Source organism: Ctenopharyngodon idella, chromosome 11 (assembly GCF_019924925.1).
Source record: "Ctenopharyngodon idella isolate HZGC_01 chromosome 11, HZGC01, whole genome shotgun sequence".
Lineage (NCBI taxonomy): Eukaryota > Metazoa > Chordata > Actinopteri > Cypriniformes > Xenocyprididae > Ctenopharyngodon > Ctenopharyngodon idella.
Window position 1 is genome coordinate 26,712,694 of NC_067230.1, and position 24,655 is coordinate 26,737,348.

General features: G+C 35.2%; 2 protein-coding genes across 7 annotated transcripts; both read right to left on the reverse strand.

Moving 5' to 3' along the window:
- Positions 1 to 45: 45 nt before the first annotated feature.
- On the reverse strand, positions 46 to 12,466 carry zbtb40 (zinc finger and BTB domain containing 40). Its single transcript, XM_051911592.1, has 17 exons — positions 12,355 to 12,466; positions 10,755 to 11,221; positions 10,555 to 10,676; positions 9,485 to 9,677; positions 9,219 to 9,346; positions 8,556 to 8,727; positions 8,347 to 8,483; positions 8,067 to 8,262; positions 7,827 to 7,945; positions 5,728 to 5,888; positions 5,250 to 5,620; positions 3,563 to 3,769; positions 3,307 to 3,471; positions 3,018 to 3,232; positions 1,638 to 1,797; positions 1,301 to 1,527; positions 46 to 886 (listed from the first exon to the last, which is right to left on the reverse strand). Exons 2-17 carry the CDS (start codon positions 11,212 to 11,214, stop codon positions 686 to 688), a joined length of 3,234 nt encoding a protein of 1,077 aa, XP_051767552.1. The 5' UTR covers positions 11,215 to 11,221; positions 12,355 to 12,466; the 3' UTR covers positions 46 to 685.
- A 1,018-nt stretch (positions 12,467 to 13,484) lies between these two features.
- On the reverse strand, positions 13,485 to 24,441 carry usp48 (ubiquitin specific peptidase 48). Of its 6 annotated transcripts, none has more exons than XM_051912932.1 (28): positions 24,419 to 24,441; positions 23,511 to 23,645; positions 23,211 to 23,331; positions 22,205 to 22,346; positions 21,582 to 21,709; positions 21,370 to 21,494; positions 21,074 to 21,182; positions 20,847 to 20,980; positions 20,671 to 20,753; positions 19,872 to 20,051; positions 19,605 to 19,739; positions 19,226 to 19,375; positions 18,336 to 18,536; positions 18,137 to 18,251; positions 17,877 to 18,022; positions 17,711 to 17,791; positions 17,409 to 17,533; positions 17,163 to 17,285; positions 16,993 to 17,054; positions 16,752 to 16,862; positions 16,436 to 16,566; positions 16,243 to 16,349; positions 16,049 to 16,153; positions 15,012 to 15,203; positions 14,804 to 14,929; positions 14,446 to 14,494; positions 14,321 to 14,347; positions 13,485 to 14,192 (listed from the first exon to the last, which is right to left on the reverse strand). In XM_051912932.1, the coding sequence occupies exons 2-28, from the start codon at positions 23,642 to 23,644 to the stop codon at positions 14,170 to 14,172; spliced, it is 3,165 nt and encodes a 1,054-aa protein (XP_051768892.1). In that variant the 5' UTR covers position 23,645; positions 24,419 to 24,441; the 3' UTR covers positions 13,485 to 14,169. The 6 variants fall into 6 exon arrangements, 5 of the variants coding, with proteins under 5 accessions (XP_051768892.1, XP_051768891.1, XP_051768890.1 ...); XM_051912931.1 differs by lacking the exon at positions 24,419 to 24,441 and adding an exon at positions 24,086 to 24,412; XM_051912930.1 differs by lacking the exon at positions 24,419 to 24,441 and adding an exon at positions 23,849 to 24,412 and having other exon boundaries at positions 15,012 to 15,185.
- Positions 24,442 to 24,655: the final 214 nt, after the last annotated feature.

A 24,655-nucleotide genomic window follows, 5' to 3' on the forward strand; every position in this document is an offset into this window, starting at 1 on the left:
ATAATATAAATTAATTTTCTATTTACACTTATTATACAAAGTAAATGTTTTCTTTAAATTTTCCCATGATTTATTTAAAATTACATTCATCAGATTTATACACGGATGTAGAAATGAAGTCAGCTTGGTCATTATTTTTAGCAGGAAAGCAAGGCGAGCTATTTATACTTGTAAATAGACACTCTGTAAATGAATAGTAAAGCATTCTGAAACGGTCCAAAGTCTCATTTACCAAAGCCCATCAGAAACACAAACTCATCTCTGAACATGATGCTTGATTGGAGGTAGATACTGTGTTGGAAAACAAATTCAAATGAGTGTTTTCGCTATTAAAATCAGTTTGTGCTTGTCAGAATATGTTCAATAAATAAATAAAGACCCAGAGAACATAGTTCATAATGCAATGCAATGCAATCAAAAAAGATTCAGGCTGTACTGAAGACACAGACGTCATATTGAGCCTATTTTTACCATGGATTTTGCATGCTTGTGTACGTATAGCCTCTTCCAGCAGAGGAAAACAAATCAAATGATCCAGAGACTGTGTTCATTAAAAATCATACATTCTTGCACAAAAACAAAGTCACATGAAGGCTGAAGCCTTTAGTACACTGTGTAAATCAGTGTAAAAAGGAACATCAGCATGCCATCTCAAAGAAAAATCATGGTCATAAACCCATCTGCTTCACTGACCCTCTTCACAGATGAGTGTGACCGTGCCGTTCAGAAGATCTTCCATGCTCACGGCCACGATTCCAGAGCCGCTGGGAGTTTCCTGTTGATCACCTAGAGCGACGAACACCTGCGGTGACCCCTCAATCCGGGATTGGTCGAGGCTAATCACTTGCTCCGCCTCTTGACCGGCTGTATCCTCACACTGAATCACCTGGAATGAGTCAAGAAAACCTCAGTTAAGCCTCTTTTTGTTTGTAGTGAAATATTATTTAAGGCAAGACACTATTTTGGGCTATTTTGCTTCTCTAATTTTCTTCTTTCAGAATAGTGGAAATAAAACATCCAACATACACATTAAGTGTTAATTGCACTTTATCTACTTGCGTCCATTTTAAGAGTTTTTGTCAAAAAATAAATTTAGGTGTGATGTACTATATATATATATATGTATTTATTTATTAAATTATATATTTTTATTATTATAATTAGGAAATTGCTATAAAAGAGTAAATTATAATCCTTTAAACTGTAATTGCACTGCAGATTACATTCAATTTCACTTCCCACAAATAAATGCACATTGTCTAATTTTTGACGGGTCATTGTAGGAGGTTTGGGGCGTCACCGTTTGAGAACTGGAGGCCTGTGTCTGCGCTTCCTCTTGCATGAGCTGCAGGTGCTTGGACAGGAAGTGCTGCTGGAACTCAGGCTCTGAGGGGAAGTGGAGAGAGCAGACCATACAGCTGAACACAGAGCTGGCCTGACTCGACTGTCCGCTGCAGACGTGCTGCTGCAGCTCCTGCTCGCTCGTCAGAGTGCTGTCACAGTTCACACACTTCCACAAGCGCACTTCTAAACAACACACACACACATACACACAATCAATACTAGTACATTGTAACTGTAACAAACTGTAACAGTATCAATGGTTAGTTAATACTAACTTAGTGGTCATTCCTTACCTGTGTGATTGGTTATCTGGTGTTTTAACAGACTATTTCGGTTGCTAAATGTCTTGTCACACTTGTCACACGGCAGCAGAGATTTGATGTGTTTGTTACCCTGGGCAGAGGCGCTCTCAGGGTGGGCAGTGCGATTATGGTACCACAGACCAGAGAGCGTCTGAAACAGACGAAACAGAAACAAAATGGTAACATTTTTGAAGTAAAATGTTTATATATATATATATATATATATATATATATATATATATATATATAAAATTAATTTTTAAATTAAAATTATTATTTTTTTTTTTTAGTAATTAATTATTATTGTTACGGTTGTTAATATTATTTCCATTTAATTCATAATTAATACTATAACAATATTTATACTAGTACATATATATACACACACACACACACATATATATATATACATATATATATAATTATTACTTATTATTTTTATTATATATATATATATATATATATATAATTATATAAAATATAAGTATCAATTATTTAAATTATTTAATTAAAATTTATCAACTATTTAAATTATATATATATGATATTATAATATATATATAATTATTTATTATTATCAAACTATTTGTAATATTTATATAATATAAAATATAAATTTCAATTATTTAAATTATATATATAATATTATAATATATACAAATAAAAAAATTAAATAAAATAATAATTATTTATTATTAAAAACATTTGTAATATTTATATAAATAACAAAAGTCTAAGTAAAAATTATATGATTAATATATGAATATATATTAAAATAATGTATACTTATATTTTATATTATATAAATATTACAAATAATTTTTTAATAATATAATGTTCATCAAATAATCCTGGAAAAAAAATGTATTATAATAATAAGAAATGTAAGAAATGTATTCAGAGGAATAAATTATATTTTAAAATATATTCAAACAGAAAACATTTATTTTAAATTGTAATAATATTTCACGATATTACTGTTTTTACTATATTTTTGATCAAATAATTCTAGCCTCGGTAAGCATAAGAGACTAATGAAAAATAAATGACCCCAAATGTTTGAACAGTTGTGTATATTATATTATATTATATATTTTGCTGAAAAAATGTGTGCTTGTGCTATATTTAAAATAAATGTAAATTGTTGATATTTTGTATTTAATGCAATAGCATTTATATATTTTATGTGCATTTTAAGTGTCAAAATATATTTTTGGGTCACTGTACTTACTTATTTCATGCAAAGCATTGCCTATAAGCAAATTGCACAAAAAGAGAGTAACATGGAAACAACTTTCTATTGGAGAGAAATAATCCTATCATTCTATACTAAGAATCCTACATTCAGCAAATCAAGTTTACTGTTCTTGCCTGATAGGACTTTTTGCACATCTTGCAGCTGTAGGGTTTGTTGCCGTCATGAATGTTCATGTGTTTCTCCAGATTGGCTTCGCTGTTGAAGATCTTGCTGCATTCGGGACACTGGTGCAGCTCTTTCGGATGCACCTCCTGGATGTGCTGTCGGAGCTCGTCCAGAGAAGAGAAACTCACCCGGCATTTCTGGCAGTCATGTGGTTCTGTAATGTCTAAAGGGACAGAAAAGTAGTTTAGCTTGTGTAGAGAGTGAAATATATCATGGGACTCATGTGGAGGTGCTTACTGTGAAAGTTCTGGAGATGGACGGATAGTCCATTGGCTTGTTTGAAGCCTTTCCCGCATTCCCTGCAGACATACGGTTTGTCTCCGGTGTGCGTGCGGACGTGACGCGTCAGTTCGATGGACTGCGCGAATGAGGCTGAGCAGTATTGACAGCAGTACATTTTACCTGCAAATGCAGAATTTGCAGAATGTTGTCATGCTGGTTTCCTCACAAAAGCCTGATATAATAATTAGAGAAGCCATTTAAACCACCCCACCCTCGGCATGCTTCTTCTTGGTGTGGTACGACAGAGCGGCGGCCACAGAAAAGCTCATGTCACAGTGTTTGCAGTGGAAGGGTTTTTCTCCCGTGTGTAGACGCATGTGGTTCTTCAGGGACGAGGTGGCAGCAAACTTCGCCCCACACTCCTCACACGCGTACGGCCTCTCCTCGAAATGTTCGGTGCGTTTATGATACAACAGACCTGAAAGATATAAGAACTGAAATCATAAAACAGTGCCGATGTAAGAGTGATTTGTGTCTAAGGCTCATTTTATATCCAAAAATGTCCTCAGACAAGTGCGATTTTTCTTTTTTATTGTATTTTCAGAGATGGTGATATAGTGTTTTTTTTACAACATTTTCACATTTCATACCAGGGAAATTGAATCATAATACTTGATACCAATTTTTATACTATAGCAAAAACGAATGCGCTAATGAACACGCTTGTTTATTTATTTAATTATTACTACCATAATAATACCAATAATGATATGAATAATAATGCAAATAATATTAGTATTTATTATTATTATTATTATTAAATAAACAAGTGCTTTTATTAGCATATTAGCTTGATGATAATATTAATTAGTTTTATTACACATTTTTATTAGTAAATAAATATTATTTTGAAGATATTATTATTATTTGCAGTTAATTAATAATTAATAATATAACAAAATGTATATTAGTATTTAGTACTAATAGTAATAATTAGTACTTTAATAACAGTATAAAAATAATATAACAACGTTAATAATAATAAATATTATTATTAAATAAACAAGTGTTTTCATTAACATATTAGCTTAATAATATAATTAAATATAATTTTATTAGTAATTTGTATTAGTAATTAATTATTATTGTTGCAGTTGTTGTTGTTGTTATTATTATTTGCATTTAATTCATAAATAATATAACAATATTTATATTAGTATTTTGTTTTATTAACAACAGTTTATTAATGTTGAATAACAACATTATTATTAAATAAACAAGTTTTTCTATTAGAATATTAGCTTGATAATATTATTTTATTATAAATTATTATTAGTAAATAAATATTCTTTTTGTAGTTATTATTATTATTTGCAGTTAATTAATAATTAATAATATACAATTTATATTAGTATTTAGCTTTAACAACAGTAAAGTTACTGTTAACAACAGTATAAAATAATAACATTAATAATATTATTATTTATTAATTAATTTTTAAATTAAAATTATTAAAAATTTCATTTCATAATTAATACTATAACAATATTTATATTAGTATTTTGTTTTAATTACAACAGTTTATTAAAGCTGAATTATTATTATCATTTAATTAGTAATTAATAATATAAACATATTTAAAAATAATTTTTACATTTAATTTTAACAACAATTATCATTATTATTATTGCTGCTGCTGTTATTAAAGTTAAATATAATATAAATTTTATTATAGTACTAATTACAAATTAAGTTAGAATAATAGCTTGTACAAGTACTTTTTACATCATAATCGAGACACTAAATTATTATTTAAAAGAGAAAAGGAATGGGATCAAGACCAAGTTGCAGGCCAGTTTCGAATCTGCATCACCCGTATGAGCACCACAGCTCAACATGTCTGGAGCACATGCATTAACAACCAGTGTTTCAAAGTCTTGAAAACGCTCATCACCCACCTGAAGAGTGTTTGAAGGTCTTGGGGCACATGTCACATGGTACTTCTTCTGTTTTCTTCTTCTTAGCCGGGGGGCCGCCGTGGGCTTCCATGCAGTGCTGGTGAAGGCTCTTGAGCGTTGGAAACGCCATTGAACACTCTGAGCAGCGCTGCTCCTTCCCCGGCGCGAGGGCACAGCCTTTCTTATGCTTTATCAAACGGCACTTAAAGTCAAACGTTTTATTACACCACTCACAGCGGTAAGACACAGGCACAGCCTTCCTTTTGACTTTTGTTTTGGAGTCTTCCCCATCATCATCCTCAGAGTCTGCAGTTGATCCTTCTTGCTCTACCTCAGATTTCGCAGGACAGTCAGAATCTGACAGAGGTCCCTGTTTTCAATATAGACACAAAGTAAAGGTTTGTTACGGTTTAAATGCAATGCCAAACTATCATATCATCACATGGACAGAAACATCTATGTTCTGTGAAGTCCTTCACCAGTATGTTTGAGGTGTTTCATGAGAGTGGTCAGCTGAGGGTTGGCAGACAGCAGCTGGCACAGTGAACTGGCAAACTCTGAGTCACGACTCAAAACTCTCTCGACAGTCTGCTGTACTGACTCCAGCTCACCATCAGCACTCCGACAGCTCTGGAGAAACTAGGACACACAGAAATAATGTTATGTAATGTTATATTTTATTTTATATATTGTATATTTGCTCCTCGGCAGCACACAAAAATCTTTTGGAAATACAAAGCCTGTGAGTAATGTATATATATATACATATATATTTTGTTAAATATATACATGCACACACATATATTATACATATATTATGTAAACACAAACTTATATATATATATATATATATATATATATATATATATATATATATATATATATATACACACAGGTGCTGGTCATATAATTAGAATATCATCAAAAAGTTGATTTATTTCACTAATTCCATTCAAAAAGTGAAACTTGTATATTATACTCATTCATTACACACAGACTGATATATTTCAAATGTTTATTTCTTTTAATTTTGATGATTATAACTGACAACTAAGGAAAATCCCAAATTCAGTATCTCAGAAAATTAGAATATTGTGAAAAGGTTCAATATTGAAGACACCTGGTGCCACACTCTAATCAGCTAATTAACTCAAAACACCTGCAAAGGCCTTTAAATGGTCTCTCAGTCTAGCTCTGTAGGCTACACAATCATGGGGAAGACTGCTGACTTGACAGTTGTCCAAAAGATGACCATTGACACCTTGCACAAGGAGGACAAGACACAAAAGGTCATTGCAAAAGAGGCTGGCTGTTCACAGAGCTCTGTGTCCAAGCACATTAATAGAGAGGCAAAGGGAAGGAAAACATATGGTAGAAAAAAGTGTACAAGCAATAGGGATAACCGCACCCTGGAGAGGATTGTGAAACAAAACCCATTCAAAAATGTGGGGGAGATTCACAAAGAGTGGACTGCAGCTGGAGTCAGTGCTTCAAGAACCACTACGCACAGACGTATGCAAGACATGGGTTTCAACTGTCGCATTCCTTGTGTCAAGCCACTCTTGAACAACAGACAGCGTCAGAAGCATCTCGCCTGGGCTAAAGACAAAAAGGACTGGACTGCTGCTGAGTGGTCCAAAGTTATGTTCTCTGATGAAAGTAAATTTTGAATTTCCTTTGGAAATCAGGGTCCCAGAGTCTGGAGGAAGAGAGGAGAGGCACACAATCCACGTTGCTTGAGGTCCAGTGTAAAGTTTCCACAGTCAGTGATGGTTTGGGGTGCCATGTCATCTGCTGGTGTTGGTCCACTGTGTTTTCTGAGGTCCAAGGTCAACGCAGCCGTATACCAGGAAGTTTTAGAGCACTTCATGCTTCCTGCTGCTGACCAACTTTATGGAGATGCAGATTTCATTTTCCAACAGGACTTGGCACCTACACACAGTGCCAAAGCTACCAGTACCTGGTTTAAGGACCATGGTATCCCTGTTCTTAATTGGCCAGCAAACTCACCTGACCTTAACCCCATAGAAAATCTATGGGGTATTGTGAAGAGGAAGATGCGATATGCCAGACCCAACAATGCAGAAGAGCTGAAGGCCACTATCAGAGCAACCTGGGCTCTTATAACACCTGAGCAGTGCCACAGACTGATCGACTCCATGCCACGCCGCATTGCTGCAGTAATTCAGGCAAAAGGAGCCCCAACTAAGTATTGAGTGCTGTACATGCTCATACTTTTCATGTTCATACTTTTCAGTTGGCCAAGATTTCTAAAAATCCTTTCTTTGTATTGGTCTTAAGTAATATTCTAATTTTCTGAGATACTGAATTTGGGATTTTCCTTAGTTGTCAGTTATAATCATCAAAATTAAAAGAAATAAACATTTGAAATATATCAGTCTGTGTGTAATGAATGAATATAATATACAAGTTTCACTTTTTGAATGGAATTAGTGAAATAAATCAACTTTTTGATGATATTCTAATTATATGACCAGCACCTGTATATACTGCTTGTCCACCATTTAGTATGAGTACGCAGACCATAATTTTAATATATTATTCTCCATTTCTTACCTCAGCAAATCGCTCTGTTCCATGATCCTTTGCGTCCAAACCCTGTTCGAGCAGGGTAGTGTCAGTGACTGTTTCCAGAATAACTGATTTGTGCCGGAAGAGCACATCTATGTCTTTAACTAAAAAAAACAATAAACAAAATAAAAATAATTTTTCCAAATTCACACACATTCAGAGAATAGCAGTTGAACAGTAGTGACCAAAAGCAGCGTGTTGATTTAAAAGCTGTTTGACACTCACTGGTTTGGAGAAGTTTTTGTGCGTCTTGTTTCTCCTTGAGCTCTTGCATGAGGAGCCCCAGCTCTGGACTGTGTGTCTCTGTCCACAGGAGAAGCCTCCATACAGTCACCGCCTGCAGTGAACCGTCCAAAGCTGCAGATATCAGCCTTTCAACCACTTTGCCATCTCCTTTTGGTCCCAGCAGGGCTTCAATACACTGAATGGACACAATTCTGTTAAAAATGGTTCCTTGCATTGAATCCACTACTAAAAAATCATTTTGTAATGCAACACAGGGTACCTTTCTCTCATTTGCAGGCATGTCAGGACCCATTTTAAGGCTCTGTTCGATGAGCTGGAGGTCCAGATTCAGCTTGATGAGTCTGTTCTGATATATTCTCAACAAATCCATCCCACTGCTGTCGTCTGCTGTGTTACCTGAAAAAGTAGCAGTCATCAGAAGGAATATGCTGTATGATGAAACGGATCAGATGTTTTTGCTGTGCGTACCCCTTGCGTCTTTCAGGGCTTCCAGAAGTTGAAGCAGATCAGAGGAGCTTTCCTTCACCTCATTGAGCAGGTTCAGAAATGTTTCTTCACTTATGGCCTTCTCTCTGACTTTACATAACAACCTTTCCACCACTTCCACAGATGATGGAGAACAACAGCACTGAAGCACTGCCTTAAGAAGAACAGACACATACAGTTTGGGGTCAGAAAGGTTTTTTTGGGTTTGTTTGTTTTTTAAGAAATTAAAACTTTTATTCAGTAAGGATGCATTAAACTAATCAAAACTGACAGTAAAGACAATTGATAACATTGATAATAATAGTAAGAAATGTTTCTTGAGCACCAAATCAGCATATTTTAATGACACTGAAGACTGGAGTAATGATGCTGAAAATTCAGCTTTGCATCACAGGAATAAATTACATTTTAAAATATATTCCAGTAATTTAAATTGAAATAATATTTCACCATATTACTGTTTTTACTGTATTTTTAATTAAATAAATGCAGCCTTGGTAAGCATAAGAGATTTCTTTTAAAAAACATAAAAAAAACCTTTACAAACCTGAAACTTTTGAATGTAGTATACTATAACAAATTATAGTATGATTAATGCGTACTGCTGTATTGTTTTATATAACAAACTGTAAGGGATAAATTTACCTCTTTTTCCATATCATTGGTACATCTGTTCACTGCATTGGTCAAAAGCTCTGAGAGGTTGTTAACACTGGAGAGGTGATGAGTTAGTTCTGATACATGGTCTAAAAGCTCACCAGAACACCGAACATCTGTGGATAAACAGATCACAGGACGAGTTGTACAATCACTCAAAGTCAAGCAAATTCTGCCTTAAATATTTAGTCATTTTCGTATCCTATTAATATCCCATGATTCAACACTCCCCACTTTAACTCAGGTGAGTTTACCTTTTGGCTCAGGGCAGCTCTCATTTCCCTGCTCTTCCAGAACTGATCCTGGATCAGGATTTAAACATTTTAGCTGTTCTAACAAAGCAAGGACTGTTTGAGCTGACAGAACTCTCTCAACTTTCACAAGATTTAGCAGCCGCTGGTAAACTTCATTTGCTGGTGGATCTCCTCTGAAGCTCTCCAAAATGACCTGCAGAAGATCAGGGGGCAAATCTGAATCCAATACTACATTTGAATTGTGAAACTGAGTCCTAAATGCTTTAGATCTTCAACATACTGTATGTTAAGAAGTGAATTACTTCACAGGCGGCCAAAGGCTTGTAAAAAACAGTATTATTTTGAGGTATTATTTCAATTTAAAATAACTTTTCTATTGTAATATATTTTAAAATGTAATTTATTCCTGTGATCAAAGCTGAATTTTCAGCATCATTACTCCAGTCTTCAGTGTCACATGATCCTTCAGAAATCATTCTAATATGCTGATTTGGAGCTCAAGAAACATTTCTTATTATTATCAATGTTGAAAATAATTGCGCCGCTTAATATTTTTGTGGAAACTGTGATACACAACCATTTAAAGGTTTGGGGTAAATAAGATTAAATATTTTATTCAACAAGGTTGCATTAAAATGATTCAAGTGACAGTAAATACATTTATAATGTTACAAAAGACTTATATTTCAAATAAATGCTGTTCTTTTGAATTCTTTATTCAATAAAGAATCCTAAAAAAATAACACAGTATCCACATAAATATTAAGCAACAAAATGTTTTCAACATTGATAATAATAAGAACCATTATTAATAACTGAGCACCAATAATAATTGATAATAAATGAGCACTAAATCAGCATTTCTGACTAGAGTAATGACTGCTAAAAATTCATCCTTTCCATCATAGGAATACATATCATTTTAGAATATATTAAAATAACAATAAAAAAAAAACAGTTATTTTAAAACAAATAATATTTCACAATATTGTATTTTAATCAAATTAATTCAGCTTTGGTGAGAAGAAGAGCAGAATTATTCCTTTTTTAACACTTTTTTACTATTTTACCTGGCGCTCCTCTGTGGAGATTGTATCCCAGATCTCAAGAACCTTAACATATGACCGTCCACTCTGTAGGATCTTTGTGATACCAGCTTGATTTTGAGAGATCAGCTCAATTGCACTGTCCTCTGAACATAGAAATAAACATAATTCATACAAAACACTTGAATGAAGTGATCTCAATCCATTAATAACTCAATCTTTACCTTGTAAACTCTTCTTCTCCCTTTTAAGCTGCTCAGATTTAGATTGCTCCTCGTGTTTTATTAATTGAGAGTTCAACGCCTCTGTCTTAGTTTCCACAGAAGTCTGCTTCATGAGGTCAGTGAGAATGTTCTTACAACCAACAGCCACATCAAACATCTGCAGGCTGTCGGCAGCAGCTATGAGTCGGGTGAAGTTGTGCTTCCCGGGAGGCAGTTTACCAGTGTACACCATGTCCAGAAGAGAGGAAAACTCTTGAGAGGAGAGTAAATCTATGTCGATGGAGATGGTGTCAGAACCTTCCAGAACAGACTTAAATAGCATACTGGAGGCTGCCAGCACTAGTTTGTGAGCGGGGTGGGGAGTCTCGCCCACCAGGATGGAGCAGTCGCAGAACTGCTTCTCTTTTCGTAAAGCATGCAGTTGCTGCATGAGCTGTCGACTGTAGTTTGGGAGCTCCATCTTATACCTGTAGAGGTGGACAAGAAGAAAATGCAGAAAAAAATACCAAAATTAACTGAGTTTATGCTTAAAACAAGAAAAAAAGCTGTCAATTGGCTAAGAAAAATATTGTTTTCCCTTTGAATTAAATTTATTTTTCTTGCCCCACAGAAAGTTTTTTTTTTTTTTCAAGGATAAACTTACTTAATTTTGATACATTTTCCAGAAAACCGGACTTAATATCAATAAACTCATTTTGCTTCTCAAGTAAATGTATCTTGTTTTAAGAATGTTAAGATAACTGTACTGGAAAAAGGGAGTTTATACTTAAAACGAGAATAATATTTGTCAGTGGGGTAAGAAAAAATATATTTTTTCACCTTTAGATTAAGTTTATTTTTCTTACCCCATTGACATCTTTTTATCTTGTTTTAAGCATTTTTTCAGAACATAAAAAGACAATATCCTATGTCCTTTCTTCTTATTATACCAATTCAAGAATTTCTATATATTTGTAAAATATTTGTAAAAATTTAATTTTTTGCAGTGTGATACATTTTGAAGAAAATATCAGCTCAAAAAGTACTTTATTGCTTCACATTGTGCTCAAAGATGACCTCAAATTGATTTTTGAGTAAAATATTCCTTTCCTATTCCTAAATAAAGTACATGCCTTGGCAAAGACCTATTTGTGCACAGTGACTATATGTTTAATAACATCTCATATGTCATAACGTCTCTAAAAGCACATGAATATTTAGACAAATAAATTGTAAACAATGACAGTACATGAGGTGTGTCATTATAACTGAAGGGGAGACATTTTAGCCTGTTTATTTCAAGTATAAGATAAGGAAACAAATGTACACGATATATAACAATTTAGAAGGCAAGATAAAAGTGCAATTAGATGATTTTTATCTCCATAACAAGAACAAACTATGCAAACAACAAATATTTAACTATATAAGCTAAATGTGATGCCATAAACACATGGTTCAGATGTTTTCAGATGGGTGACATTTCAGTGTTCGGCTAAGCTGACATGCTATCTAATGCTAATATAAAAAATAAAAGCAGTAAAAAGTACAAATAGCACAATATTAGAGCCAAATGATTGTGCCTCACACAGCACACCACAGCTAAACACTTCCCCTTTACCTTTAAATTCAAAAGATCCGGCTCTTTATTTAAACTCCTTCGAAGGACAACATTCCGCTTCGCAATAAAGATTCGGCCCAAAACCGCGCGACACTGCGCATGCGCGTAAAGCTTTACAATGCGCATGCGCGTCAAGACCTGCGGTACTTTTACACGCATGCGTATAATGAACAGCTGGGATTTAGGATCATTAGGAACATACAAATACTCCTCCATAGACATCAATCACCTAGTCACGTACATGCACCCCAAAAGCTTCGCTGACTTTATGTATAAGTAAATGCACGACCAACGTGTGTATTTTTTTTTAATAAATACCTATTCATTCTATGAAAATACTCTTGTTTATTTCTTATTTTGTCGTGTATCTATACACAGAAGGTTTAATAGTTGTAAATCAGTCCAAAACATGTTTACTAATGTTGAATTAACCTCTTGGGTTGTCATGTGCAAAAGTAATTTAATTCAAATAAAATGACTCAATCATCTCAATTATTCAAATTTTATGGAAAATATATTTACATAATGTTTTTTTAAAATAAACATCTTAACATCATCAACATTTTCTTTTTAAAGATGTTTTCATCTTACTGAAGGTGACCAGGGCAAAAAAGTAGCCTACCTACGAATATATGCTTAATATGTGAAAAATATGTTTTTTAAATACAAGCCCCTAAAATACATTAATATAAACATTAGCCACTATGTTTAAGTTGGGAACACAGCTTTATTTGCATATGCTAATAAAATTGTGTAATTAATAAAGAAGTTAACATTACATCTTTCATAACAGCTGAGAAATTATATGTAACGTTTGGAATGTGAGCGTTCTGTCAAAATATTGCAAAACATTTGAGTTTTTCAATGCAGGTTAAATGCATACACTGCTATTTCATAGTTATAGTAATACAGATACAAAATATAAACATTTTTTATCATATCAGTCAGTATGATAACATTTTTTGGTATTTTTTTGCTGGGTCTCAAGATATTGACTGACTGGAGCAGAAACAACAGTAACTGGAATATGTGCATTCCTACAAGCAGCACACACAAAAATGTTAATATTTATATAAACATTCCTACAAAAACATAATCTCTGCAGTTGTTCTACACAGAAAAAACACATCTGAAGATGTAAAAAGAATATTTATTGCCCATATGAAAGAACATACAGAAAAGTTCACACAAATGCCTGCTACATATTTCAAGTAGCAGAACATGTCTAAACTATTTAGCAATGCTGTAATATTTCCACATTCGGAAATGTCTCCTATTTATCCTCATTTTTCTAGACTTTTCTTCACTGCTGTATTTTGATGAGGTTATTTACATTAACGAAACAAAGACTAAATATTTTTTAATATTCAAGTTGCTCATGCATTCTTAAATATGTACGAGCTCTATTGCAGTGCCATCACAAGCTTCTTTTCAACAAAGGATTTACAGAGACTTACTGTTTTACACACAAAATATCATCAGACCATAATCTCTGAACATGACATTGCAACAAACAAGGAGGAATTCAGATTTTCCTTGAAATGGAACGTCCTTTGAGGAAATCTCGACCCGTATTTTTCACAGTCATGGTAAGCACGACCACAAAACCTTGCAGAATGCATCAACATCTTTCAATATTAAAAGCCAGCACGATGTTTTAAAGCAAAAAGACACTTTTGAAGTTGTTGCAACATTCAAAAACAAATAAAATAAAAAATAACAAAAGAAGTCATCCCAAGAATGAATATCTATGTGTAATTCAAGCTTTATCCTTGCTCAGACATTGTCAGCATTGTTCCACATCTGAAGCCTCCGTCAGTGTCCTAATAGTCCAGTGCCTGAACAAAAAGGAAACAAATATAGTACAACATGAATAATGTTTGACAATATCATGTTCCTGATTCTTTCACAAAGGTTTTAAAGATTAAAATGCATGTCAGAAATTATCACAATAATGTATTCATACCTTTAAATCCTTCTTCAGGCATACAGACTACAAAAACAAAAAACTCAGCATCAAAAAATGTAGACTAATGTGTTTGAAAATGACATACTGGCAATAGAATTTAAGCTGACATAAACAGCACTTACCTTGATAAACATCATCCATTGCAGCATAATCAGCAATGGGCTCATCAGCCTGTAGAAGAAAAATTCAAGCAGTTTGTCTCAGTTTTAGAAATTAAAAAAAGAAAAAAAGAAAAAAAAAAAATATATATACCCTTTGAACAAACAATCCACTTTACAACTATTATATAATAACTATTTAATTATTGTATATTAGTGAAAAAATTTCATTTAAATATATTACAATAGAATACTGTTACTTCACAATATTACGGTAAGCATAAGAGACTTGTCAGAAACATTACAAAAAAATCTTACCGACCCCAAACCTTTGAACGGTAGTGTATTATGCCCAAAAAAGGCTGTCTAGGTAGAGTTGTACCTTAAGGCATATGATGCTCTCTGGGATGACTCCAAGACTTCCTAGTGTGGCGGAGTCATCTGTTAAACAGCGTCCGTCTATGGAAAGGTTTTGATCGAATGGAGCCACGGAGAATGCATGCATGATCTGTGGATGCAATTATATTAAATAAGACAACATGGGGCATTGCACAAAATCTAAATAGTTAATTTTCGCTGTACTAACAGACCTGGATCTTTAGCTCTTTGAGCGTCTGGTTGGCAGAGACGATGAGGGCCTTCTCCCCACGGAGTTTCCTGTGCCTTGTGCTCCTCCTGATGCCCGACTTGGAGGCAGAGGCAACAGCGGGTGTAGAGAGAGAGACGGTCTCGTTCAGCTTCTGTCGTTTGGCTCCACCCTCAGACTGATGTAAAGAAGGGAGCTTGAGCCATAGATAGATAGATAAATAATCAGGTAGACAGACAGACAGACTGACAGATATTCGGATAGTTGGATAGACGGTCAGACAGACAGACAGACAGACGGTCGGATAGTTGGATAGACAGTCAGACGGACAGACAGGCAGATATTCAGATAGACAGTCAGAAAACAGACAGACAGATAGTCAGATAGACAGACGGACAGACAGACGTACAGACAGACAGTCAGATAGACAGTCAGACGGACAGACAGGCAGATAGTTGAATAGTCAGGACAGACAGTCAGACGGAGAGACAGACAGATAGTCGGATAGACAGACAAATAGTCGGACAGACAGACAGATAGTCAGATAGTCGAATAGTTGGATAGACAGTCAGACAACAGACAGACATATAGTCGGATAGTTGGACAGACAGGCAAACAGATGGATACTCAGATGGATAGATAGACAAACGGATAGACAGTCAGACATAAACAGATAGATGGATAAACAGTCAGATGGTCGGCAAACAGACAGTCAGGTAGATAATCGGTAGACAGATGATAGACAGACGGATATTTGGATAGGCAGATAGATGGACAGTCGGATGATAGACAGATAGGCAGAAATATAAATGAAGAGATGTATAGACAGAGGGACAGCCAGATAGACAGGTAAATAGATGGATAATCAGATGGATAGACAGACAGATAAACAGATGATAGATGGATAAACCGTCAGATAGACAGGCAGACAGTCAGGTGGATAATCGGTAGATAGATGATAGTCAGACAGATAGATAGACAGATGGCTAGACAGACAATTAGAAAGATGGATAGACAGACAGACAGACAGATCAAACATACCTGACTGAAGTCTGGATCTTTCTCTCCATCTATCTTTGGCTCTTCTCTTTCATCTTCAACATCTGACCCACTCACACTGAACTCAGGGGCAGATTCCTTAATCATCTATAACAGAGAAAGCCAAGGGCACTCATGAGTTATTCCTGGTAGTACAATTGTAAGGTTTAGGGTTAAATTGAGGACATGTGACTCACCATTTTCTTGTCAATGACTTTGCGAACATACACAGTGGCCTGCGCGTACTCCCTCATGTCCCTCTGCTGCTGGAATATGAAGCCCTCTCTGCATTCTCGACACAAATCTGACAGCACAACACACATTCTCACATAAAATACATTGTCTGTTTGAGGGATCAACTACTGGCTAAGGGTTGACCGTTTATCTCACCTGGATGAGTCTGGTATTGCACATTGCCATTGTCTTGCGTTTTGTCATAAATCCGACATATGGAGATGGGCTGGTCCACCAGAAACATTTTGCTGATTACTTCCCATTCAGCAGGCCAGAGAAGAGCTATACTGTGCATTTACAGACACAAACACTCAGACTTAACTCAGAGTTGCTCTTGATAGTTGAAAAGTTGAAAATAATGCAAATGAAACTATTTCTGCAGTTTTGTTTAATGATATCTGATATTAGTAATTAAAAGCTGAATATTATTTTCGCTCCAGGACATGTGAGAGGTCAGGACTGAGCAACTCACTGTTGGGCGTCTCCTTGCAGCATGGAGTCATAGGTAAACATGAAGCCTCCATGAGGGCAGAGCAGGATACTGTTCCCCACATTGGACACTGGGTTACTCTTTGCTGGCCTCCTGTGGTGTGATCAAGTATAACAGGAGACATTACAATAATTTAGGACATATCAAAATGATTCATATTTTAACTGTAAAATCATTTTAGTAATTACAGAAAAAAGTATTTAAAAAAAAAAAATTCCATTACCTGATAAATTTCCTCCATTCTTCTACAAAGTAAAGGGGTACAATGAACAGAACATCTGTGTCCTAAAACACAATTCAAACCAAAGTCAGCTCTACTGAAAAACATTTAAATTATTCAAAACATCAGGGGAAAAACTAAAACATAATCCCTTATTTGTGGAAAATGATTACCTGTGGCCATTTTTGCAGCGTGGGCCGATTTTTCTCCTGGAAGAGGTTGAGCAGGGAGCTCTTCTGTTCATTTGCCATCATTCTGTTCAAAGCCTCATTCTCTTTCCCTTCCCTTTCCAGCCTCTGAAAGAAACGGTATATCTTAAAAAAATACTTTTCCCAAAAAATAGTAGGCAGATCACAAGGTTTTGAGTGTCCACTACACCTTTTAACCATGACAGCTGTGCTAATTGATCAATTTGTTACCATGCACTGCTGACAGGGCTCGTGATGTTGCGTGAACTCTGGTGCTTTGGGGAAATACATCCGCAGTTTATTCCACACCTCTGCAGAAACCAGCCGTCTGTCATTCTCTAGTATACTCAGACCACCTGCGGGAGAAAGAATCAGCACAATTACAGAGTATCATTATAAAAAGCAACCCTGCTAATTAATAATACACAGTTTCAATTTTGTGCATCTCATTTGCTATCATTAAACCGGTTACATGCCCTATTAAATACTGAAAATGTTCATTTAGTTTTCAGTTTTATCCAGAGAAAACAAACCATGATAACAGAGAATGTCTTCATTAAAGTTCTTCATCTCTTCACCGTCCCTGTCATCGGTATCTCCTTTAACTCCATCAGCTAACAAAGACACAAAAAGAGAATAAACAGCTAAAAGACAAGCCTTAAAGCAAAATATAGAAAGACCATCTGTAAGCTTCGGTACCTTTAGCTCCTGGGCTGCTGCTTTTCTCTCCGTTAATTTTGCTGTTGTTGTGTTTGGTTTCCTCCTCATCCTCCTCTAGCTGGTCTAATGCCAATTGTCTCCAGCTCCTTAGAGATGCCTTACCAATCCAGAACCCTAATTCATCACTAAATACACCCAATATAAACACAAGATCAGCTTCATCAAACATCTAACGAACAGCAGTAGCAGCATCTGCTGGAGATCCAGGTTAAAGAAGCAGCTGATTCAGTACTCCGTACCTTTTCAAAGAGGCTTTGGCAAGATTTGTGACCTCTTTGTAATCTTCATTTAGCTGGTTTTTCAGTCTGATCACCCGACATCGCTGAGTGACACAGTCTCTGCAAAGGTATGACCCTAAACACCATCCAGGAAGAATGAATATATGGTACAAAACAGTAATAAATGATTAAGGAGAAGTTTGACAAGAGAAACCCTTACGGTCTAGTCTGGGTCCTCCTCCGTAGCGGCCAAAAAGGAGATTGGCAGCCTTCAAGGATATTCTTTTGGCCTCGCCAATCTTGTCTGGGTGCAGTTTGCCATGGGAGCACAGGAATTGGCTGTTGTCAATTTCCTTGATGGCCGTGGAGTCATCAAGCCATTTCTTCAGCCACTCCAGAGGCACAAACTCATATGACTGGCCTAAAAACACGAAAGGAGCCCAGACATTGATTCCTTATTGAAAAACAGATGCTTTCACACTAATACAAAAGCCTTACTATTCAAAAGTTTGGGGTTAATATGATTTTTTTAATTAGGAAATTAATGCTTTTATTCAGGAAGGATGCACTGAATTGATCAAAAGTGACAGTCAAGACTTTTACATTGTTACTAAAGATTTCCATTTCAAATAATTTCTGTTCTTTTGAACTTTCTATTCATAAAAGAATCCTGAAAAAAAAAATCCACAAACATATTAAGTAGCACAAACTGTTTTCAACACTGATAATAATAATAAATGTTTCTTGAGAACCAAATATCACCAGCATATTAGAATGATTTCTGAAGGATCATGTGACACTGAAGACTGGAGTAATGATGCTGATAATAAAGCTCTGCATCACATGAATAAAATACATTTTAAAATGTATTCAAATAGAAAAAAGTTCCATTAAATTGTAATTATATTTCAAAATATAACTGTTTTTACTGTATTTTTGAAGTCTTGATGAGCATAAGATATTTCTTTCAAAACCATTAAAAAAATCGTTCCGACCCCAAACTTTTGAATTGTAGTGTAAATATAACACCAAAATTTTCAAAAATTAAAAAAGGAAGATTTAACAGTTTATATTGTCAGAGAAACTGATGCACAGGGCATTTTTACGGACCGTCTTCCGCGGGTAACAATTCGTAGAGCTCCTTCACCTCCTCATGTTTGGCTTTGCCTTTGTCAACGCTCTGCTTTCGCATGTCTGCCATCTCATTACACCACTCCTCAAACTTCTTGTTGTCCTGGTCAACTAGCTTCTGGAGAAAAACTGAAAAACAAATAAATATGTCTTAAATAGACATCATGAGAGGCTTGAACACTTCTACTTTTATAATGTAGTAAATAGATAACACTTTAAAAAAATATTACATAATAATTAGGGGGAAAAACATTTACTTTCCTCTTAATGACAATGACAGTTGTGTAAATTTACATTGGCACAATAAAACACTCATATGTGAATGTTTAATCCATAATGTTCATACAGTTAATTTTACCTGGTACTTCAACGTTAGATTCTGTTTGGTCAATCTCTTCTGTCTGCTGTTTGTACACTAACATGTATGCGTTCCTCGAACAGTGATAGCCTTTGCTACATTTTGGCTTTCGGGTTTGAGACTTGCCTGTCTCGGCTGGAATGTAAAGGATAAGAAATAAACTATATTTTTATTTTTTATCATTTTTAAGACTGCAAAAGCAACTGCACTAAAACGTCACTACAAAAATGAGACATCATTCAAACTAAAACCAAAATGTGTCATTACCAATGTCTTCCTCAACGCCCAGCTGAAGTTTCTTGCCCTCCATTTTCTCAATCTCCTCATCATTGAATTTGTACCAGTCATTTGTGTGGGCATCTCTTACGTGGGCAATGTAGTGACCAGAGTATGCGCTCACGCCACGATGAATCAACACGGCGCTGAGCTCATACGTGCACTTCTCTTCTGAATTTAGAGTTGGAGGGAGAAAAAAAAGAATCAAGTAATGTTCATTGATTACAATTCCTATTCCTTATCTATGATTCTGAGCTGACATACACTACCATTCAAAACATTTGGGATTAAGATTTTTAATGTTTTTAAAGAAATTAATACTTGCATTAATGATCAAAAGTGACAAAGATTTTTACATTGTTTCAAATAAACATTTTTTTCAACTTTCAATTAATCAAATAATCCTGGAAAAATTTTTATCACAGTTTCCAAAAAATTAATAAGCAGCACAACTGTTTTGAACATTGACAATAAGAAATGTTTCTTGAGCATCAAATCAGCATATCAGAATGATTTCTAAAGGATCATGTGACACAGAAGACTGGAGTAATGTTGCTGAAAATTCAGCTTTGCATCACAGGAATAAATTACATTTTCTATTATATTAAAATAGAAAACTGTTCTTTTAAATTGTAATAATATTTCCCAATATTACTGTTTTTACTGTATTTTTGATCAAATAAATGCAGCCATGGTGAATGTAAGAGACTTTCAAAAACAAACCTTCTTACCGACCCCAAACTTTTGAACTGTAGTGTATATATTAAACGCACATTAATGCACAGTATACCTTTTCCTTCCAAAAACGGCCCCATGTCAAGAACTTCTGGAAAACTAATGAAGGTGTTAAGTTTCTTCTTATGACCACTTTGCCTACAGAAGCAGAGAAAGATGAGAAACAAATTATTAAAAACGGCTATAAAACATCTGGTAATAGATCTGATAATGACATATTACAATACTCACCTATCAAAAACAAATCGCATGAGCTGAAAGTTGATTGTGCGGGGAAGACTCTGGAGCTTGATCCGACGGGTGGCGTTCTGTTTACTCTGACAGCTCTCGCAATAGTAACGATTATCACCATCCAGCTTCTCCTCCTAAACAGAGGGTGGAACAATACATTGAGACCCTTAATATCTGATCTCCATAGACATATGGAGCTGTCAGGCACAAGAAATGTGAGCAGTCACCTTCAAAAACTCTGTAACACACTCCGTGAGGTTTTTATGTCCTTGAATGTTCAGCTCCAGCTCATAAAATCGTGATGGTAGAGGAGACTCACGTCCACATTTGTTGCATCTGACATAACACAAAAAAACAAGCAATAATTACAATATTATAACATAATTGTACATGTCATTGTGCACATCACTTTCAAAGTGAGTATAATAACCTATAATTATATATATAGTGACTATATATGTGACTATAAATATATCAAGTGACAAGAAACTTATGAATCTGAAATAACGTTTGTTTAACTTACACGGTAACATAAGAGAACTGTCCACAGAACTGCTGTTGGATGACATTTTGGAGATGTGGGTCCTTCTGCTTTGAAAGTGTGTCTTCAAGAAGTGATAGGAAGAGTTTGGAGAATTCCTGAGCATCCTAAAAACAAAATAAATGTGGCTTTTGAGATTTCACATGATCCACAGGACACTCCAACACAACATGCTCCATCTTATGCTTGCTCACCTGCTGTTGCCCTGTGTCGAGCCCAAGAGCCTTCACCAGCCCTGAGGGGTCGATATACCGTCTGTTGCTGTTCTGTAGCAATGCAAACAGATACTGGAGATGTTCGCATATCGTCCGTGGCTCATAATCTGTTGGTATACAAAATAATGCGCACAAAGTCAATTTCAATAAATAAATATGCTTTTAAAGCATATTTAATGTTAAAAGTCATGCTTTCAGCATTGTACTCTTAATGCTTAGCTCCAAAGTAGCTCCAGAGTGAATCTCCTTAGAATTAAAATTAATAAAAAAAATAAAAAAAAACATTTACTAAAAGGCAACTGCCACTGCAATACTACAATTGCATGCTACACACACACAAAAAAAAATTCATGAATCAGCTTAATTAATGTGGTTCAGATAACATACTATTTTGAGTTTCTGTTGATTAAACCAATCACCATTGTATTAACTCAAATTTTTAATTTCAATGAACTCAAAATTTTAAGGCAACCAGGTAACTTACTTTAAGTTAAACCAACAATTCTTTTTTTGCAGTGTACAATGGCATCATAATTGCCTAATGAGAAGTAAAGCAATTGCTGGACAATAAAATCATCCAGGCTTTAGAACCTCAAGCTCACCTGAATCCGTGTTGTGTCCTTCAGCTCTGGAATTTTGAAATCGATATAAGGCTCTGCGGAGCTCCAGATTGTGGAACCACACCTGGAGGAAAGTGTTCACGTAACATGTGGCGCCAAGGTTCGTCAGGCCCACAAATGTGTTCTGAAACAGAGCAAGCATTCACATAAATGTTGATGATGTTGGCATATTAGTGTTTAAGGGTTAGTTCACCCAAAAATGAAATTTCTGTCATTAATTACTCACCCTCATGTCGTTTCACATCCTTAAGACCTTTGTTCATCTTCGGAACACAAATTAAGATATTTTTGATGAAATCCAAGGTTTTTTTATCCCCCATAGAAAGCAAAGTAATTACCTTCATTCAAGGCCAGAAAAGTAGTAAATACATCGTTAAAATAGCCCATGTGACTATTTTATGTCAGAACGCCAGCTCATTATTGGATGGCTCCTGCGTCAGCATCACAGGCATACATCGTGGTGCTCAAGTGAACAGCGTCGGCCAATACTAAGTCAGCGTTCTGACGTAGAACACGGAAGCGCTGCACTGTCTATGCAACGTAAACAGCATGGGAGACTGACAGGGGAGAGACGTAATTGTTGAATAAAGTCGTTATTTTTGTTTTGGCGCACAAAATGTATTCTTGTCGCTTCATAACATTAAGGTTGAACCACTGTAGTCACGTTGACTATTTTAACAATGTCTTTACTACCTTTCTGGACCTTGAATGTGGTAATTACATTGCTTTCTATGAGGGATAAAAAAAAAACCTCTCGGATTTCATCAAAAATATCTTAATTTGTGTTCTGAAGACGAACGAAGGTCTTACGGTTTTGGAACGACATGAGGGTGAGTAATTAACGACAGATATTTAATTTTTGGGTGAACTAACCCTTTAATAAACTTGCCCTAAGGTAGTTGACAACCCTATCATTCATTGTTAACAAAAAACTAAGGCCATTAAAAAAACATTTTCAGTAATTGAAACAAGATGTCATTTGGCATACCTTATCTCGTCTTTCTGAATTTGGGTCATCAATGTTGTGGAAGGTATTTTCATCAATTTCTCCTAACCATGATTGTTCCCCAATACCGACTAGACAATTAGGATTCCCTTTACAGTTCCTCCTGTTCAAGGTGGGACAGTGATGTGATTACAACAACGTGCCGAAATAAAAACATGTTTTCACAGTTGTTTTAATAAAACAGTCCCTTTAAATGGAATTACAGTTCCTAGAGTTAATGCCATTCTGAAATAAATAAACAGAGAGAATAGTAAACACAGATCATTATCACCACCATATTACCTGCATGCCCCTCTTTTGCACGCCGGCACTGCGATCCTATAAGCTAACTCGATATGTTCATGTGTGATGTCCTCTGGTTTTACTGCCTCTGCCCACCGCCAAGCAGCTTTTTCCAGCTGCAACCGAGGAGCCATTCTGCACAAAGTACAAACTGTTAAAATGACACACAAAATCACAACATGCAGCTGAACAGACATGTACAGACACCCTGCAGTCAGAAAGAACACATCACACACAAACTTTTACAGAGTTATACAGAAATTGTGTACAAAACATACACAGCCAACGACATACACATAAAAAAGAAACAAAAACATCAAAAATCACATCACACTCACTTGACAGTTACACACATCTGTGATGCACAGGCCTTGCATCATTGGTCCAGCATGCATAACACTTTTGATTTTACCCCATACATCAGAAAAACACTCTAATGACAGCCAATTTATGATAACAAGCAAATAATTGGCAAGCACAGAAAATAAAATTCAAGAAACACCACTGAGTCCCAATTAGCACACACATTTTAGACTATCACATCAACATAATTCACAGTTTAGAATAAAACATACCGTCAAAAATAAATACGGCGTTTTACGGGCTCGACACAACTGTATTGTTTTATAAATCTTTAGTAAACACAGTAATATTGAGTATTTTCATCGAGGCTGCTAAAGCTACGCAGTTAGCATGCTAGCAGCTAGCTCTTGACTTATTTTCATTAAATAAATGCACCTGGCGTAAATTTACCAGGAGATTCTTGACTGTGAAGATTCTTTTATAAATATAGGAATTTTAAATCACACTTTATTGATTGTACGTTTGTATTTAGCGCCCTTGCGTCAGCTTTTATATAAATATTTTTGTCCCTTCGTCAGTTTCAAACTTCTATGAGACGTACGTACTTACGCGTGACGTAATCGCGGCGTCTGACGTAAATCCGTTGGCGCGCACAGCTCGTTCAATGTTTTGGTGTTGCACATGGAAAGTTTTCTTCAAACTTTTTCGTTCCTCAGAAACATACAACACATGGAATTGTTGTAATTCAAAACGAAGTATTTAAAGCTTTGGATAATATGCTGTTTTTGAGCCAGATGACATTTAAAAGTTCATAAATGGCTCATTTGCCTTGACAACATAAC

Coding starts and splice junctions, on each gene's coding strand:
- zbtb40 (XM_051911592.1), bottom strand. CDS start 11,214: ATGGAGCTCCCAAACTACAGTCGACAGCTCATGCAGCAACTGCATGCT. Junction 9,347..9,484: donor GAGCTGCCCTGAGCCAAAAG/GTAAACTCACCT, acceptor GTTTATCCACAG/ATGTTCGGTGTTCTGGTGAG. Junction 1,798..3,017: donor TGTGCAAAAAGTCCTATCAG/GCAAGAACAGTA, acceptor CGTCTGTTTCAG/ACGCTCTCTGGTCTGTGGTA.
- usp48 (XM_051912929.1), bottom strand. Junction 21,183..21,369: donor CAGTTCTCTTATGTTACCGT/GTAAGTTAAACA, acceptor GTGTTATGTCAG/ATGCAACAAATGTGGACGTG. Junction 14,348..14,445: donor AATGGATGATGTTTATCAAG/GTAAGTGCTGTT, acceptor TTGTTTTTGTAG/TCTGTATGCCTGAAGAAGGA.